At 41.8% G+C, this 20,069-nt stretch overlaps 1 protein-coding gene across 2 annotated transcripts in view; it reads right to left on the bottom strand.

The window, feature by feature from the left end:
• Positions 1-14,800: 14,800 nt before the first annotated feature.
• The window catches only part of LOC149322124 (SEC14-like protein 1), a 57,922-nt gene continuing 52,653 nt past the window's right edge, over positions 14,801-20,069 (bottom strand). The window contains exons 15-17 of one of the 2 annotated variants that reach the window (XM_089534954.1): positions 19,479-19,657; positions 17,266-17,367; positions 14,801-15,306 (exon numbers count right to left, since the gene is read on the bottom strand). In XM_089534954.1, the coding sequence (XP_089391080.1) occupies positions 15,291-15,306; positions 17,266-17,367; positions 19,479-19,657 (297 nt within the window). In that variant the 3' untranslated portion in view covers positions 14,801-15,290. Of the gene's footprint in view, positions 17,368-19,478; positions 19,658-20,069 lie in introns of both variants that reach the window. The other variant, XM_089534965.1, reaches the window with a different exon arrangement.

The raw sequence follows: 20,069 nt of genomic DNA on the forward strand, positions 1-20,069 counted from the left end.
TTGGGACAGCCCACCCACCACCTCCTCGAAGATATCCTCACACTTTTTCCTAGTTTGGCTTACATGTAAGTGTGCGCATACACACAGAGAAATGTCCTCCTCCCCACAAAAAATAAAACAAAAACAGTCTTACCTATAAAAAGGCTCTCCCCCCCACACCTTTTGTGGGCACTTTCCTGCTTTGGGATAGACTTGATTAATCACTGGCAGATGAAAGCCAACAGCTAAAGTAGAGATTAATCTGCCAGAGAATAATCAAGTGTGAAGCTTAACAACAAGAACAGTAGGACAGGGCTAAATAAATAAATGTTTTTATTTTTAACTAGGGCGGGTTACAGACCGCCTATTTGGGGCGGGCTGTACCCGCCCCTTTCCCCGGTGTATCAGGGCCTCAGCTGCCAGAACGGCAGCTGCTGAAGCCCCAATCCGCTGCTTTTCAGGCTGCGGGGAAGCGGCAAAACGCCGCTTCCCTGCAGCCTGAAAAGGGGTGTCCTTGGGGCTTCAAGTCCCAAGGACACCCCGCGGCGGCGGGGAGGGGGAGAAAGGGGCCGCTGTGGTGCGGACCGACAATGTCACGTCCGCGCTGCCCTGTATAGAGGCGGCACGGTCGTGACGTCGTCATGGCGGCCCCCATGTGGAAGGGGAGCCGCCATTTTGTATGGACTCAGTCCGTACTAGGGTTAGGGGGTGCGGAAGCACAGCACCTTCCTAACCCTAGTACGGACTGACTCCGTACTTTAATGGCGGTGTGTAACCCGCCTATAAGACTCTTTTCCATTGTATGTGTGAGAGAGAGAGAGACTCTGGAACTGGGTTATTTGGCTGCAAAAGGAGGCAGGGTGGGGAGGGACAGTGAGCAACATTTTCCTTTCTTGGCTTCTCTGAAAAGCCCCATTTGGCCAGGAGGGGTGTGGTTATTTACCAATAGATTTTTTTTTTCCTACAGAGAAGAAAATATTTAGAAGTTTCTGTTAGTTTGCTGGTTGAAAGAAAAATAAATGGAAATGTCCACCCCTCTCCTTCTCCCCTGATCACTGTAAGCAAAGGATGCCTGAGCCACATCCTGACCACCCAAAATCAGCCTTAACCTGGAACTGAATTATCACACTGGCAGTGATACAGAACAGTAGTGTGACAGGGGGTCATTAACAGAGTTTTTGTGTTAATGAATAAAGGAAGGCTTTGTAAATGCTATTTCTCTGAGAAAACAGCAGAAGAAGGTCGGTGTCATATGATGAATAAGACCCTTCCAAATACCCAATTATTGTGCTCCATCATGTGAGAAAAGTCCTTAGAAACTTCTTCCATATCTGCATCTGTATTGCAGAAATAATGTAGTTTGACACCACTTTAACTGCCATGGCTCAGTGCTATGGAATCCTGCAATTTATAGTTTGTTGTGGCACCAGAGCACTCTGATGGAGAAGGGTAAATATCTGACAAAACTACAGATCCCAGGCTTTCATAGCATTGAGTCATGACAGTTAAAGTGGTAGTTTTGAAGAGGCTAAATGATAGGTAGGTTTTCCAGTTAAGATGTTGTTGGGTGCATTTCCTTACTTGGCATTAGGAATGAGCTGGAGGGAGGAAAAGAAAGTGGGAGGCTTGGGGTGCTCCATTTCTGGTTTTTATGCTTGCATGCTTTAACTTTGAACCAGTCAGGTAGCCTCATGTCTAAAAGCAAAGCATCCTCACTGTGTCTCTATGAACTCTTGGAACATTTTTATGGGGAGTAATTGAGACCTCAAGCAGAGTCCAGAGACTGGATTGTATCCCTTATATCTGTGTCTGCCATTTTGCACAGTCAGCTGACATGGTAATTGTCAAGTGATGAATGTGTTTCCCAACCTTGCTAGTAGCTTTAGTCAGTATTGTAGTCCTAGAGTAGCAGATTTGTGGATTTTTTTCATTTTTTTTAATCAAAGGCATGAATGGGCAGCTTGTGACCTTCCAGCTGTTTTTGAACTGCAGCTCTCATTATTCCTCAATGGTCATGTTGGCTGGGGGATTTTGAGAGTTTTAGGGGCCATTCAGACTACCTTTTACAGAACCCGGATTAACCACGGGAAGTTCATATTTGCCCTGAATCTCCCACAAGCGAATCCAAAGCTTTCACACCTGTTGAGGGGCAAATGCCCCTTAGCGCGGGTCATTTGGAAGCGGAGTAAAAGCTGTATCTTTTTTGAAAAACCGGGTCCGGTGAATATGAACTTGGCCCTGATCATGATCGGATCAAGTTCAGGGGAGGGATTTAGGTCAGAGGGATGGCAGGAGGAGGAAGGAGCTGGAGAAAGGGTCAATTCAGGGTAGGTCAGAAGGAGGGCAGGGAATGGAGCAAGCCTTCACTCTCTCAGACAGCTTTCTCTCTCTCTTTTTAATTTCATTTTTTATTTTTTGACAGACTATGCACATGCTTTTTGCTACAGGTAGATACATATATAGATAGAATGAGTGTCTGCTTTTGCTACTTTCACTTTCATTTCCTTGCTCCCAGCACGGCACTTTGCAAAAGGCTTTTTTTCTAAATTATTTTTATATGTGAATGCGAATGTTATAAATGTTTCTCTTTCAATTTGGCAAATTGATACAGAATGCTTTTGCTACTGTATGTGTCTGGAAGGAATTCTGGGGTGGCTGAGGGAAAGCAAAGGATGCAGAGATGCCATTTGGGGTGAGAAATTAATTAATTAATTAATTAATTATTGTATGTGTATGAGGCATTCTGGGGTCACAAGGAGGGAGGATGCAGAGATTGCATTAGATTGCATTTTGGGTTTGAAAATGGAGGCAGGGGAAGTTCCATAATATGTAGTGACCCAAATACACACAACACACACACACACACCTGGAGGTTTTAAATTTGACAGAATATGCGCACACTCCCATCTGTTGTTTTTTTTAAAAAGGAGGGGGGAAGCACACTTCTGATTGCCCAATGGCTGCAGGAAACGTCACCTTGATGAAAGTGGAACTGAATTTGATTGACAGCAAAGGAGCCTTCATTTTAAACCGGTTCCGCAAATATGAACTCTCCACAAGAGCTGCAATGACATTCAGGGTTTAATTACCCTGATTGAGGTAAATTTTTAGTGGGCACTTGCTTCCGGAGAGATTCGGGAGGGGGGGACCTGATTCTGCCCAGTTCCATCCAGTGCAAATAGGTGAATCTGAATGGGGCCACTGTCCCCTTGAATATCTCCACCCTTTCCCAATCTCTAGATGAGACCTGAAGTTCAACCATCTCTGGAAGGCTACAAGTTGCCCCCTCGTGATCTGATAGAGCTCTCATGGGACGATTGCATGCTATCTTAGGACAGCTGGTGTTTATTCATTTAAAATACCCTTCCTTTCCATCCGGAATAGGTCCTCAGATTAACTGGCAGTTAAGTAATTTGTTCAAAATTGATTTTGTTCATTGGAGTTATTCTTCATGCCCAAAACATCAGACATGTTAGCCTGTAGCATGGTTTGTTTGCAAGCTTGAGGACATCCTGTGTGTTCTGCCTCACTTTGCCATCCCTTACTGTCACCTCTGTCATAGGCAGACTCCATGGCAGCTGGTGGTTCCAAGTCAGTGGAGCTGTGAATCCACTCCAGCTTTTAGCTTGTACTTTAAAGATGCTGAGTCCTACCCTAAAAGGGCAGCTACTGCTTTGCCAAATCTACTTGGTTTTCTGTTAGAAACCTGGGGTCCACCAGTCAGAATCAAGAGTACGGTAAGTGGCTGGAGGGCAAATACAGCTGTAGAATTAAAGAACAATACCGTGGTTCAGTACAATAATTTATTTAAACACCGGAACTCACAGACACTTCAAACAAAAATTCGTTTGTTTTTCAGTCCTTTAATTTCATCAGCCTGAATTTTTTTTTCAAATGCAGTGGTGTCTGTTGGAATTTGATATCCACGGATATCAAAATCTGTGGATGCTGAAGTCCAGTTTTATAAAATGGAGTTATAAAATCGTGTCCCTTAAATGGCAAAATCAAGGTTTGCTTTTTGGATTTTTAAAATACATATATTTTCAAGTTGTAGATGGCTGAATCCATGGATGCAGAATCCGTAGATATGGAGGTATGATTGTACATTTTTAAAATAATGATTTTTTTTCTTTAAAAAATACATTTTCGGCTGATGATCTTAAACAAATGTGATGCTTTATTCATATCCTTCTCTCAGCAAACACTCTGTACTCCATTCTTCTCCCTCACTTCCATCTGGAGTGACAATGAAATTTTAAAAGATTACTAGCATCATCTAGTGGAAATGTCTGACTCTGCACAGTTAACATGCAGATTCACACAATCAAGCAATTTGTTCACAACTGATTTTGTTTGTCAGAATTACTCTTCATGCCCAAAGCTTCAGACAGGAAGGTGATATTTTAATTTGTTTCAAAACTATTTAAATTCTTTACTTATTTCAATATGATAATCTATTTAATTGTGTTTTAATATTATAACTCAGTGTTTTTACTGGTTACCTGTTTTTCAGATCAGATAGTGATATTTTGGGAGCTAGTATTTGGAGAAAGGTGAAAAATATTACATACATACATACATAGCACAGTTATGCTCTCTGCTGTGTCCCTTCCCTAGTCATGCTCCCTTGATTCAGAGCTGCCATATTCTCCATCATTTGTATGACAGGAAAGCAATAAAAACTATTACAAGGTTGCTGCTGTTGGAATCCATGAAGAAGCTTCTGCCTTGTAAATTCTTCTTTTCTCTGCTTTGCTAATGTATCCCACAGCTGCAAGGAAAACACGAGAAGCTCTTTGCTATTCAGCTCAGAGATGTTAATGTTCCATGTTTCATCCCTGGTTTAGCTTAGTCTTCTTAATTATTTAGAGAAAGAAGCCAACTTCAAACCACGGCTTATAATCCATAAACCATAGTTAAATTTAACTACAGTTCTGATTCTGAACAAAATAGACCATGGTTAATTCAAAAACAAAACCAACATTTTTCTTGTCTTCCTTGCAGCTTCAAAAGAAGAAAAAGAAGAGAAGGAGAGTACACATACACATATCAAATTAATGTTTAGTGTTACATCCAAACTAGACTGCAAATGTCAAAAATAAAAGACAACATGGAACCAATATCACATGCTCCTGAATTTCATGTAGGATGACTATCGTTTTTGGATATGCAGAGGGATCTTGCAGCACTTTTGAGATTAACTGCACAAAAGAAGTTGTAGCATGAGCTTTTGTAGACTCAGGCCTGAAACAGACGAGCCAAAAAACGGTGCCATCAGGGTGCGTTGGGGGCATGACATTTAGATGATGCACATCCCAAAGCAGTCTGAAGCCACCCTGATGACACCCCATCCTGGAAGATCTGGCTTGAAAAGGAGGGGGGGGGGAAATGCTCCTTGTCAGAAGCTGGTTTAAAATAGTGGCGGCAGGGCCAATTGGGGCTCTATATGTGTGGTTGATGTCGTGCCAAGGCAAGTGGCACCACGGTGGTCCCAATCTGCCCTTTTTGGGTGGTATGTTTCACCCCTCAGTTTACTTTTTCATGAATCTGAGGAAGTAGACTGAGTCTACAAAAGCTCTCTACAACTTCTTGTGCATAGTTAGTCTCAAAGGTGCTGCAAGATCCCTTTGCATATTGATATTCCAGACTAACAGTGGCGGGATACAGACAGGCAAAAAGGGGTGTATTCATGACGTCATGAAGGTAGAGCCTTCAGACGGGCCTTACCTGAATGCCGCCATGAACACGCCCCCCGCACGCCCCAAGCGGGAAGAAGCGGCATTAAAAAGGTGCTGCTTTTCTCCGCTTCTTTTCCGTTTGATGCGCAGGTGCGCAGCTCCGTCTGTAAGCTGCTGCACCGGTACGCCAGAATTGCTATGCTGCTAATTTAAGTTGCCCATTTAAAAGCTCCGTGTCTGCTGCGTCGCATAATGAGTCAGGGTCCTGGAACATGCGCAGTTTGCAGTCAGGCTTTAATTGCAGCGTCAGCTGCCATGCAGGTGTGGAAGCTGCAGCACAGCTGCAGCGCATTTTAAGACTCGTAACCCTAACCCTAACCCTAACCCTAACCCTAACCCTAGAGCAACATGTACGCATGCGCTGCTTGGAAAGTTTGGACTTTAAAGTGAACCCCTACACACATTCCTGTGCCATTTTCACCTAACAATAAAAACCGCTAAAACTGTAAATATTTACATATATACAAGGGAGGTGATGGGGGATGGCAGGGGGACAGCGGTGGCAGCGGCAACAGCTGTGGCTGTGCATTGCAGATTCAGCAGGAGCGCGGGGACCAAAGGAGAGGAGGCATCCATGATGCTGGTGACACTGGCAAAGTGCAAGAGGACAAGGATGCCAACACCAGCTGATCACCAGCTGGCAGGAGACCACCATTGTTCTTGGGCAGAGCGGGGGAAAAAGTTTTAAAGGGGCTTGGGCACTTTAAATGTGCACATAGGCTTTCTGCCGCCACTGCTTAGCGCTGCAGCTGTGCAGCTGCGCACCCGCCAGCCGGCAAAGGAAAAAAAAAGCCCCGTTTTTGGCCGCCCGTGAGGAAGCTGCCTCTCTCTTTGCAGCGTCCTCCGAGGCGGCGGTTTGGAAACTCCGGGTCAGAAACGGCCCCAGGTGAGGCGTCTTCACTGCCCCCCATGTGGAAGCCCCATCTCCTGAGCCACGCCCCCGGGACAGGCGGTCTGGAGGCTCCGTATTCAGCAGAATACACCTCCAAAATGTCTTCCCCTGCCCGTTTGTATCCCGCCATAGCTATGTTTCTGAATTCTATTTTTGGGGTGGGGGGTGGGGTATTTGGACTTGGGTTGTTTTCTAACTTTTTGTTACTTCAACAGTGTTTACTCAATGTGTCTCTCTGAAGCAGAGTGGTCATCTGCTCATGCTGTCTCTCTGCCTGCCTGTGGACATCACACTAAGAGAAGGGAAAATGCTGTTCATACTCCAACATTTCAGCATTCTGCATCCCCTATAAATTAGGCCAGATAAGGAACTGTTCTTAGATATTTTACACAATTTATATCTCTCTTCCTAGTCACAGGGAAGGAGGTATGTAGCAGCTTAAAAATCATGTTCATTGGCAGTCATTCCCACAACTCCTGAGGTTCCTCTGGGCTTGAACCACTTTGAGTTGTGTAACCCTTTTGGCTAGGCCTCTGCTCCTCCAGACTGCCTTCCTTTGAAAAGCTGATATGCTCAACTTGCTGCATTTGCTGGTGCAGGAGGAGCATCGCTAATACATGAACTGAACCACTCCTGGTGGGCCAGAGAAAATCCCTGGAGGCATTCCAGCATTCATCACAATTGTCAGACACAACCCTTGATTCTGTGCATATCCCTCCCCAGTCATGAGTTAAGCCTCCATGGATAGAGGCTTTTCCTCTTGAAAGGGGTACTCCTCTTGGCTCCCTTTCTTCACACAATTATTCAACATGTAGTTAGAACCCTATAGCTCCTGCATGTTGTGCCAGCATAAGAAGTGTGAATGATGACAAATTGAATCCACTCGCTGACCCCATTTCAGCAACTAAGTAGAGGTAAGCTGCAAACAGGAATAGGTCAGCTCTCTGGAGGATTCTGCTAGCATATAGCTAGCGTCGGATGCTTTGTAAAGTAATGCAGAACAAGGCAGAGCATCTTTATTAGTCTCTTCCTGCCTCCTGGGATTACAGATTACAGAATTTGGCTGTTAATGAACTACTCCATTTTCAATACCCTGATATTATGAAGTAGAAGTCAGTGTGAAGACAGTCCTAACTCTGGTCTTAAGCCAGCAGGTTTTCTGTGCATTGAATGTTGGTTGAAAGTAAGTTTGCCATTACGGTATCTTCACTTTTTTGCAGGTTGACCCATGTGATATATGGGTTTAATGAAGGGTAGTTGTGAGCCAATGTGGTGCAGTGGTTTCAGTATTGGTCTAGGACTCTGAGAGACCAGGGTTTGAATGCCCATTCAGCCATGGAAACCCCTGGGCAAATCACAAACTCTCAGAGGATGGTGTTGACAAACCGCCTCTGACCAAATCTTGGCACGAAAACCCATGGCAGGATCACCATAAATCCTGTGATAGGGCCACAGTAGGCACAGAACAACTATGATTACATTCAGAGGTGCACCTGACTTTTTGGCCAATTTGAACAAATCGAAAGCACAAAGCAGAGTAATATTTTTATTAGGAAGAATGAAACAACACAATATGCAGCTACCTGTTGCGATATCAAGAAGGCTTCCTTGCATTATAATAAAACATGGTTAGATGAAATTCCATATATTTTATAAGAAAGGTGTTTTCAAGTGGAAATTATTGCTAGAATCCTTTATAACCTGTTATATAACTTTTATGTATGCCTAGTATGTAGCAGAGATGCTAAGAACTCCCTTTATGGATTGAAAAGATGCATAATGGGACACTAGCAAGAATACCTGACATACATTGGTGCCCAGCGTGCCTTGGCACTGCAGTACATTGGCCCTGTTGTACATTACACACCAATGCACATCAGGCACTTTACTGTCTCTGCTATGAAGTAATGTTACAGCAGCCCCTCTACTGGATATGGACATTACACACATGTGCCATTCAAATCTCTGCATACTTAAGTCCACTTACGAAGATGTAAGTCCCCAACAAGATTCTGGCCATTGGTCCTTGTTTTGTTTTGTTTAGTAAACATCAACCTTCATTCAATTAAATACTACCTGAGTAAGAAAATGAGACATTGGGGGGTGCACTCCAGGAACTTGCCCAGTTTTATCAGTACGGGTCATTCCCAACCACAGAATTGAGGTTTATAGCAGTGACAATTTCTAATCAAAACACATAGGAACTGTAGTGAATAAATTAAACTTTAAAAAATAAGTGTGAACATGTAACTAAGAAGGGGAGAGAAATGGGGTAAGTACTGACATGTAAGTAGAGCCAGCATGGCATAGAGCTTTGGGTGTTGCAGATGAGGAATTGCTCTTAAAATATAGCTGCTAATCTACTGAGAGCCAGCATAGTGTAGTTGTTTGAGCTTTGGACTATGACTCTGGAGACCAGGATTCAAATCCCCCTTCAGCCATGGAAATCCTGTGAGTGACTGTGGGCTCTCAGAAAGTAAAAGCAAACACCTTCTGAACATATCTTGCCAAGAAAACACCACAATAGGTCCTTAGGGTTACCATAAATCGGAAATGACTTGAAAGCACACAACAAAAAAATCTACACAGAAATAAATCCTAGTGTGATGGTGTTTACTTACATAGGATTGCATTATCTGGAAAAGTTAGCAGCTCTTTCTAAACAATTATAAAGATAAATAGTTTATACAGGTCAATTGAAAAATGGTGCAAATAACAGCTTTACTTTTTGAATCACTCTGTATTTGTGTACAGTCTTTTTCATTTTTAAAAAAATCTACTTCTAAATGCACTATGAAACTTTGAAAATTGAATTAAAATGTGAATGAAAATCAAAAACATTTTCTGGCATGAATGTATTTAATGAAGAGGAACAATTCAGATGCTGTAAAATTTTAGATCTCTATAGAAAACATATTGCATCCCAAGCATTTGTTATTTAGCCTTAAAATCAGTGCTTAGCTCTCTTATTTATTTTATTTACTTAATCTTTCTGCTACTAAACTGGGCCGAAAAACAGCTGTAAGTCAGACGTGTTATTCTGTGAAATGCAGAGGGGGAGATTTGGTTGCATTTCTCCACTCTTTTCTCTTCTATGTTCTTTAACTGTGTTCTCCTCAATCTTTTTTCTATCTGAATTTTCCATTGTGTCTGAGAATGATCTCACCAAAAACTCATATCCCATGACATGTTTTCAAAACCAAAAAGGCCTGTGCTCCTGGCATCTTGCAAGGCTGAAGGCAAAACCATGCTGCCTTCATTCTTCCTTGGCTAGTCCCCAAATCCGTGCAACAGTTTGCAGTTTGACCTCATGAGGTCACATTCCCAAACTAAATGAACTGGATGGATCCCCCCTGAAAAAGTGCAGTACTAGAAGCATTCTAAATTCAAAGTGCAATTGAATGTACAGCAAGATACCTTTGCCAACTGTTATTGACACAGGCTTTTTGTGGGACAAATTTAATTGATCCAAGTAATTGCTTTCTTTCCTCTGATCACAGGAATACTACAAAGCAGTTCCGTGTGTGCGTGTGCCTTCAAGTCCCCTGTCGACTAAGGCTGACCCCATGAATTTCCTAGGGCTTTTTTAGGCAAGGAATACTCAAGATGTGGCTTTGCCAGTGCCTTTCTCTGAAATAGAGCCTACAGCACATGGGAATCATTGGCAGTCTCCCATCCAAGTGCTAACCAGAGCTTCATCAATGTAATGTGAGCCATTTGCTCTCTATAAGAGAGCCCTCATCTTACTGTGCCAATGCAGTCTCAGATCAGGGGGCTCTGGACCGAGGGCCTTCCAGTTATGAAGTGGCAACTGCTGTGAGAATATTTGCTGTGTCTGGGAGGTAAACACCGGAGTATAGAGAACCACAGAAATTAAAAGGTGAAGCAAGAAATTAAAAAGAGCCGTTGCTATGTACCTGAAAAGTGGTATTGAATGATGAATTCTAGGGACAGTAAAGAAGGGGAACAAGGATAATAAGACCATCTTCCAACACTAATTTGAGTTGATGCTAGCCTTCCTTTAGATGTTTAGGCTAGATAACAAGTTTTAAAAACAATTTCAAAATGAATAGGTTATTACACAAACTGTTGCTGTCTCCTCTTGCTGTCACTGTGGCATTTAAAATGTAATCCAAAGGCAAAAAAAGGTCTTGCCTTGTTTCAGGAAGATGCTGAGGCCAAGGTTTAAAGAAATGGCTAAGGAAAGGCCTTCCGCTGTTTATATGCAAGGGGTCTTCAACCTTTTCAGGCTGCTGGGCATGTTCAGAGGTTTGAGGAAATGTCACAGATGCCCTCACAAAATGGCTGCCATAGGAATTAAGCAATCACACAAGCAGCCATTTGCAGAAAAGCAAGCTGGTGGTGCTCAAAGACAGCTAGCAAGCCTGAAACACAACAGAGGTCGGGTCTGATGCCTCACATACCAACCACACCTTTGAACCCAGTTTTCTGTCACACCTACATTTACAATATCAGTCCTACATTTGTTTCTTCCAATATTGCCCCCACTTCTCTTACAGACACACACACGTATGTTCCCTGGTCTCCCTGCTTTTTTTCCTGATCATATCAACCACAGTGTTTTCGCTTAATCAGGTTGTAGGTCCTTCTTCCTCTCCTCTCTGCTTTTAGGGCAGGAGTACTCTCCAGCTTGTGGGCCTCTAGCTACTCAATGGCTGGAATCCTTTTGGTTAGTCTCAGCTAAAGTAGACCAACCAAATCAGTTGTTGAAAGGTGAGTCAATAAAATAGGTAGAACTCATTGATTCAACAGCTCTAGCTGAGACTAACAATAGGATTCAAGCCATTATTTTTAAGAAGACTTTTGAACTCCATCACTCATGCATTTTTTAAAAATGAAAAATACACATTTTATTTGAATCACCAGCACTTCAGGGGGATGAGCAAGTGCTGTGGTCAACCAACCATGTAGGGACTTGGCTTCTATCACTCAAACTGTTGGGAGAAGCAGCGCGGGAGAATTATGGATAGTAGGAAGGAGACATGGGATAAAACATAGATTGCCCATCACGTATGTGACCAGCAGGTGGCACTACATGAGAAATGACAAGGCACATTTGATAGGCTTGTTTTCTCAGAACCCGTATAGATATGGATGATCTCTCAAAACATTGCAGGATGTGTTGATATTGCAGAATAATATACCAAACAATGGAGATTACTGCACAAGGGAACTTTTGCACTCTAATTGAGCAATTTCTTTAATGCGATCACAACAGTAGCAATAATGCTATTAATGCACTTACAGTATTTCTGCATTACCTTTCAATACCACCACAGTCCTTCATTTTGTGGCAAATGTTTCCGGTCTGTTTTCCGCATAACACACACAAGCCCAGCCTCTATCCCCTTTTCTTCTTGCTTTGTGCATTCGTTTTTTACAATTATTATTGTTTTGATGAAGATTTAAAAACCAGATTGTTGCAACATGTTTGAATTCCATATGCTGACAGAGAGTCTTAGATTAAAGTATAATTCACCAAGAAAAAAAAAGAAAAGAAAAAGAAAACATGGACCAAACAAACAAAAAGCTAAATAAGAAATCCAGTTATTCCAATCCAAATTCTGGACTATGGTAATTACCAGAAACATACACCTAAATAAGTAAATGAATACCTCAAAAATTTGGCAAAATCAGCCTTCTTCACTAAACCAGAATGATGTAGGGAGAGGGGTCGACCTCCCAATAACACTACTGTATCACTAAATGAAAAATGCAAAACCGTGTGAATGTAGTGATATTGGGGGTTACTGATGGGTATCTCTTGTTAACACGGAACGGTGCAATAATAGATCAACAATGGATGTGTGATGATCTTATGCGAAAAGGATAGGAATCATAGTTTCTAATTCCATTTTAATTCCATCTCTAGTGCTTCGTGCAATAATCGCCTATGTATGCTTTGCACACAATATATACATTTGTGTGTGCAAAGATGTATGGTAGGAATCTGCTCCCATTAATAAGTTTTCTCATCCTGCCGTTGTTCTTACATCTGTTGGTAATTACACATATAAAATCAGTTATATCTTCACAGAATTGTTAACATGTAATTATAGAAGACACACTGATTATTATCATTATTCATTTCTATATCACTTTTTACCCAACAACAGGATCACAAAGATTTGTGTAGTAGAGGAGATTATTATTTCGTTCTAGATTACAGGCTGAAGTAAATGAAAGTAAGGGTACACCTCAGTTGATGAAGCTTCTGACAAAGAAGCTCCTTTCTACTATGTTTACAGCTGCTCAGTGCTTGCTTAATCTCCTGATTCTCTGCCTTGCTAGAAGTTTTTTGCAACATAGGTATTGACAGAATTGTGAAGGAGGGCTGAAGAAATGCAGATTTTTGGTGCTCAGTTGCAGCAGATGTCTGCAGTAAACACTGCATCAAAGCTTGAAATGGGATTCTACCTAGTTGTGTGTGTCTGTCTACAACAGAAAAGGTAAACAGCAACTGCTTCCAGAACCCCTTACTAAGCATGTGTGAACAAGAAAACAAAGAGAAAGGGGGGGGGGGGCGCAAATAAGGCTGCTTCACCAGCTCCCCTTAGCATGATGTTTTTTTTTTTTAAGTATAGGTCTTTTAAGTCTGGCTACCAAAATGGAAATCATAAAGGTAGAAGCTGGTGAAAGAAAAATATCATCTCTATATGAATTTTGGAAGCTTTCAAATAGTCTCTAGAAAGTTTTATATATACAGTCCTACATGCACATTCACGGCCTTGAGATTCGCGGTTTTGATTATTTGAAAGGTCATGGCCACTAATGCGGGCATTCCTCTTCCTCCCTCCTGGGCTTTTCCCCTCGGGAGAAAAAGTCCAGTAGCCAACTTGTGTCCCTTTCCCAGCCAGCCATGGAGCGATCCAGCAGGGAAAGGCAGGAGCCTCCACCCCCAAGACCCTTTCCCTGCCCGATTGCTCCCTGGGCTGTCCAGGGAGCGATTGGGCAGGGAAAGGGTTTCGGGGTGTGTGTTTGTGTATGGCAGGAGCCAGAATAAGGGAGCGCTCTATTTTCCGAAGTCCCTGCTGCCCTGGAAAAGCTTGAGGGATGCTTTACAGGGTGAGAGGGGTGGAGAGAAGGAGGACACCTGTTCCCTTGCCCCTCCCACACTGGAAATGGTTGCCGCAAGGGGGAGGGCTATTCACAGTTTTTCTACATTCATGGGGGTCTTGATCCCCTAACCCCTGCGAATGTGGGAGGGAGGGCTGTGTATGTGTGTTTATTTATTTATGCAAGGCTGGTTATTTCACTTCACATGTGTACTGTTAGTTAAAACTGCTGAACTTTTTTTGTGGAGTAGGTCTTTATCTCTATTATTTCTCTTATTTCTTCCTCTGGTACCCTAGTTTCTGCCTCGCAAAATAGGATGCAAGACTAGATAGCTCTTTGGTTCAACCTAGCCAAGGCTCTTCTTAAGGCCAAAACTGAATTCAATACAACAAATCCTCCTCCTGTTCTTGAACCCTTTCTACTTTTGAATGTATCCAACAGGTGAGTCAACTTTCCACTCTTCTCAAATACCATCTCTCCCTCAATGACATTTTTATACATGAAAAGGGAGAGTTGAGATTTGTCATGCAGGATTCTTATTCAGATGCGTTTCAATATTAAGCTTTTTTTGGGGGGGGGGGGGACCTACTACATGTCAAAATACCTTTTGGGCTATGTCCAACTGCTATCTTCCATCCTGCTCCACATTGTACACTAGGAAAAAGAGAAGCATCAACCAGAAAGAGAGAGTGAAAAGTAAATGTGGTGGCTGCTGAACCTGGTGCAGGGAATTTCTCATGTGGAGTTGCCCATCTCCCTCTCTGGTGAAGCCAATACCTTCTTGTTTGGCACACGGTGATCCGCACAGGGACTGATAGAACCTCAATGTTATGTGGGATGAAGTGAATCAGAAACCTCCCAAACTCTTCATTTGAAAACAATTTTAAATATATTTTAAACTGAAAACAATTTTAAACTGAAAGCACTGCTTGACTTAAGTTCTTCCAAAGCCAGAAGGGCTGCAAATTAAATGCACATCATCTCTGGCACAGAGAACACAGTAGTTCCTTTTGCTCAGCACATTCCTATCATACTGCCTCTGCTTCAGCAGTCTGTTGCCTCTAGAATAGTTATTTCTGGAAGTGAGCGAAAAAGAAAAATCCAGACATTCCCCCCGAAGAGTTCACATTTATTACTGATACAAATAAAAAAATCTTTTAAAGACTGTTATCTTATTACCAAGATTGAGGTAATATGTTTACAAAACATTTACAGAAAATGATATGAAGTTATGAACATGGAGAAGTTGCTCAGTTTAGTTCAGACCAGCAGAATTATCAGTTCTGGAGGAAAGAGAAATGGAGTAAGGACAGCAATGAGATCACACACTAAGGAGAAGAACAGAGGGTTAGCTGGAACTTAGTTGCCATGGCACTGCACTAAAAAAGTCTTGCTTTTTATGACAACAGCCTCAAGTGTTTGTGCTTTGAGCTCTGAAAGATACATTAGACTTCTAATGAAAAAAAGTATCCGCGAAGGACACTTCTGAGCAAATTTAAGAGATCTTCACACAGGAGAAGTGGCTGCAACTCAAAAAAGGTCTATAAAGCCAGACATCTCTGGGCAGATGTGGACTGTTGAGTGAAGAGGTTTCTTTACAGCTGTCAGCAAAATCGCCATCTGAGAGAAAGAGAGAGAGAAAGAGGGGACCATCTTTCAAGACAGAGCCCTTACAAGTGGGGGAAAAGGTGTGCCCATTAAAAGCAGGGCACCTATTTGAGGGCTACCTATGGATAGATTTGGCACAGTACTATATTTCTTTGAGGAAGGAGCTATGTTCATGATTGCATGCCAAAAACTAAAACTGCTAATTAAAGATGGGTATCATGCTGGAGTCTTACTAGTCAAGCGGCTGTCACAGACAGCAGAAGCAACATATCATGTATAGGTTTATGGGACCAAACTATACTCTCCCTAACACTACTCAGCCAGTTTTTAAAGCATGGTTATCTTACTCTGATAATTTAAAGCATGCAAAACTGCTGCCAAATTTTAATGACAACTATTTCAGTCAGCATTTTTAAGTCCTTTAAATTAGCATAGGCCTTTAACCCCCTGATTTTAAATAAATTTCCTTATCTTCTTATTAAGATATTTGCAAGTTGTTTTCATCATTTCCTTTTCAAAACAGAGCACACCTGCCATGGACTACAAGTAGCACAAGCACTAAATCTTCTCTGGATGAGGCTTTCTTTGTCAACAGAAGGGCCTTAATCTCTCTTGGATTTAGAGTGATTAGGGGATGGGGGAAATACTGTGACTTCAGAAATTGATAAGTAGCCCTTGTAATATTTTATCTAGTTGGCTATCATAAACTGATACAACACAGCCAACATAATCTGACCTGAACTGTCCAAATATATATGGTAAATTTCAAGCTAAAGTCTCTCAGAATATTAATGAGGCAACTGCTGGAACTTATGAAACATTTAGCATAGTAATTAAAGTCTCCATTATGGGGAAAACCTTGGATGGGGAGGTGGTTTGGTTGTGGTCACTGTTGCCATAGCAGACAGTGTTTTGTTAAGAAGCTAAGTGTCTTGCCTCTACTGTAGTGGCATATGAGGTTCTTCTTTGAATTCATGGCACAGTAAAGGGAATGTAAGAGGACAGCAGGAAAACAAGAACTGCTACAGCCACACCTTCCTTGAAAAAGCTATTGGCAGGAAGAATGCTATCCATTCAACTGGTTTTTGCTCAGGGGAAACAGAAGATGCATGTGAGGTGGGGTGTCAAATGCTTATCTGGAAGACAGACATGATGTTGAAGACCCAAAGGAGGTCCAGTGGTTGGACCGAATTAAGGAGAGCCTCCACTGCCTTCTGGTTTCCTATCTTCAGTGCTCAGAATTGTAATTCTGTCTTAAAACCTTTCATTGCCCAAAGCTGGAGCGTGGCCTTAACACTATGATTAAGTGGAATGTATCATATCAAGATGGCGGCCTGAGAATGACTGCCATTCTGCCTCCTCTATCAGAGGCAGTGCTCATCTACAGCAAAGCCAGAGGAAAACAGTAGGAGTTCAGCCAGTCACCAGCTGGCACTTCATGAAATGTCAACAATCTAGCCACTGCTAGTGTAAGAGACGAGGGAGCTCACAGTAGCAGGAAGGGGGAGGGTTTGCACTCAAGTGAGAATTTCACTGGCAAAAAGCTTTAGGTTAAATTTCCTATGCAGTATAGAATGTTTTGGTAGGGTGTTATTTTTTTAAAATGAATTCGCAACAGCTGACACAATGATTACTCAGTTTTTTGCAAAAAAAAAAAAAAACAGCCCTTGCATTTCCAAGTTAGGATTTGTGCAAGCAGGTTTATAAAAAAATGGAAAAGAAAACTATGGCTACTTAAGATTAGACACACTCCTTCAGTTCTAATTCAAAACAAAACCAGTATACTTAAATGCACACAGCTACTTTACTATCTTTAAAAAGGCCTTCCACTTGTGTTGTTTATTGTTTGCTTGTTTGTTTCGATTTGCTTTTCAATTGTCACTGATGATTAAGCTGTACTGCAGTTGGCTGCCACAGAAGAGGGTCCGGCCATCACATCAACTGGCTTTTTCCCCCTGGAAGTGGGACTACCTGGAAATCATGGAGCTGGACTGAGACTGGCCAGAAGAAGTGGTAGCTGCACTGAGTTGAGAAAATCCACTGTGACTTGATTCAAGGCTGCTCATGGATCCCCTGCAGAGGGAGAAAGGAGGATACACAAGATAGGATGAAGACACTTATTGAGCATGTGGTACTGTACAACAGAGCTGATTGTTTTGGTTTCCTTACTAGAGAGGCACAAATATGGTGGTTAGTGGCCTGCTGAAATACCCTTCCACCTCAACCATAGCATTGTTGACATAATCAGTTAATCCCAAAAACAAACAAACAAACAAAACAAAAACAAAAACCAGAATCAACCATCACCACCACCACCTCTCAAAATATTTATTAGAGTGAAAATCCTGTCATGGTGGTTTTCATCAGTAAAGAGAAAACAAAGAATTAGCTTGAGACAGAACAAAATGCAGAAATAAAGATCAAGACTACAAATCAGCAATAACCCCAAAAAACATATCCAATTCAGTAAGACGACCCAAATGCTAAAAAGGGCAGAACAAATGTATAAATAAGCATTTAATTCGAGTCATTTCTAAGAATTGTCTTCCTGGTGACATGTACTGAAAACTATTCACTGAAAGTAACATTGGCGAGTTACACACCGCCAAAAAGTACATGCTTGGCACGTACTAGGGTTAGGAAGGGGCATCCTTTCTGGACGCCCCTAACCCTATTATGTGCTGAGCACATACAAAATGGCGGCGCCCATTCTACGTCAAAATGGGCACCGCCATTTTGACGTAGCGGACGCTTAGTGTCTGCACTATCTTGACTGCACCCACTTTGAATGGAGTAACAGCTATCATTCTTCCTTATTATGGTCAGTCCACCAAGGAATGTTTTTTTAAAAAAAATCAAGATATTTTTATTTTGCAGTTGAATTTACGAAATATATTGCAGCCAGAGTAAGACAATTTGGTGATCCTCAGGCTTAAATATCCTGCTTTCCTCCTCATATGAACAGGCTAAAACAGGTATAATCACCCTTATCTAGGAGCCATCAGCTCTACATATTGTCTGGTGAACAACTGACATTCCAAGTGTCCATATATTTAGTACAGTTTCATTTCATATGAATGTGAGCCATTACAAAACACATTGGTACCTTCTGTAGTTAGAGGAGAAAAATCTTGCAATCAGTGTTTAATCTGGTGAGGTTCAAAAATTACAGTGGACCTTTCCATGGCCCTTTGGAATTTCTAAGGCCCTAAATGGGGCCTTTAGAAGCCTGCACAGGGCCTTGTGACTATAATCTCTTTATCCTTGATCCCAAATTCCACTTCATTCTAATCATAATGCCTTTTTCTCATGTGTTCCATAGACCCTTGCTATGTCTGTCTGATACTGATTCCAAATATCAAGCAATGTTTTTGTTTTTATTTGGAGTGAAAAGGACAGGTACTCCGACCTTCCTATAAAAGTCAATGCTTGGGGTCCTGTGCAAGAAGAAAGGTGAGGTATAAAATAAATAAATAATGTTCAGTTCAGGACCAAAATGTACCAAATTCTTCACTATTAAATATTAAATGTTAATTGTGCCAAGAGTAATACAAAAGAAGGGTGACACAACTGATCCTGTTGGTGGCAGGATTCATGCAAATTGCAGGTACTTTGTTAAGTGGGCAAGGAGCCTGGCAAGCAGATTAAAAAAAATAGCTTTCTTATACTAGAGTTAATAAGAGGCAGTAGAGGAGAGTGAAACATAAGCTTACTACAATTGGACAACTTTCAACCTGGGTTACTGACTGAAATTCAAAAAGGTGCAATTCAGTATCTGCCTGTCAGGGACACTTTAGTTGCACCAACAGGAGGTTAGACTAGAGGAACCTTGCGGTAGTTTCCAACTTGATTCTATGATAGAAACATGGAGTGGCCTGAATCCTATTGATAATTTTAGTTAGAGTAGACCCTTTGTTAAATGTTATCTGTTAAGTAAATTTCACTGATTCAGTGAACCTACTGTATCAGAGAATATCAAGAGGATTCAGGTCAACACCTCCACAAGCTTCAATCACTAATTACTGTAAAGACCCTTGCTACAGTTCTTTTAATGCTCTGGAGAACTTCACAATGGTTTTTGCAGCACATGCAAACATACAAGATAATATTATTTCTTTTTAGGGGATTTTGCTGTCCTTGCGTTCCCCCCAGAATGGCACTTGCAAGGGTACCACTAAACATACCTGAAATCTTCTGATCCAATTACTTCTGTATAGTACATAACTTTGCACTTATGGGATGAGACTTGTAGAGATGCCAACACATCATCCACGCGAGGCAAGCTGGTTGTAGCACAGGCAGGCATACTGTGGAACTTCCACTGGAGAATGTAGAAGCCAGGCCATCTTGTTACATGTGACCCCTGAAAGCAAGAGAAGAAAAATGGCACAAACATTCAGTAAAAGAGAAAGCAAATGCAGGAATTCTAATGCAGGTGAGAGGGAAGTCATTTGTTCATCTCACTGAGGCCTCATTCGGACGAGCAATTTGTGCTCTGCTCCATTTAATTTTGCCTCTCAAACACACTCTGTGATTTCTGTTTCCAAGAAACACAGTAAAAAGGTGGCATATTTCTGGTTCATTTGTGGGTACCTTGTATATAATGGAGGTTGTGATGGTAGACATACCCAGGTCACTCACTCGCCTCCCTCTTTTGCCTCCAGACACTTCAATGTTGATCCCTTCATTTTCATGTGGGACCCTTCCTTCCCAATACCTTCCTACAATTTTTTAATCTCTGCAGACTTTTTAGCTAAAACTATTGCTATAGCATT

The sequence above is a fragment of the Sceloporus occidentalis genome, unplaced genomic scaffold (assembly GCF_023333645.1).
Source record: "Sceloporus occidentalis isolate IW3139 unplaced genomic scaffold, rSceOcc1.0.p SCAF_1, whole genome shotgun sequence".
Lineage (NCBI taxonomy): Eukaryota > Metazoa > Chordata > Lepidosauria > Squamata > Phrynosomatidae > Sceloporus > Sceloporus occidentalis.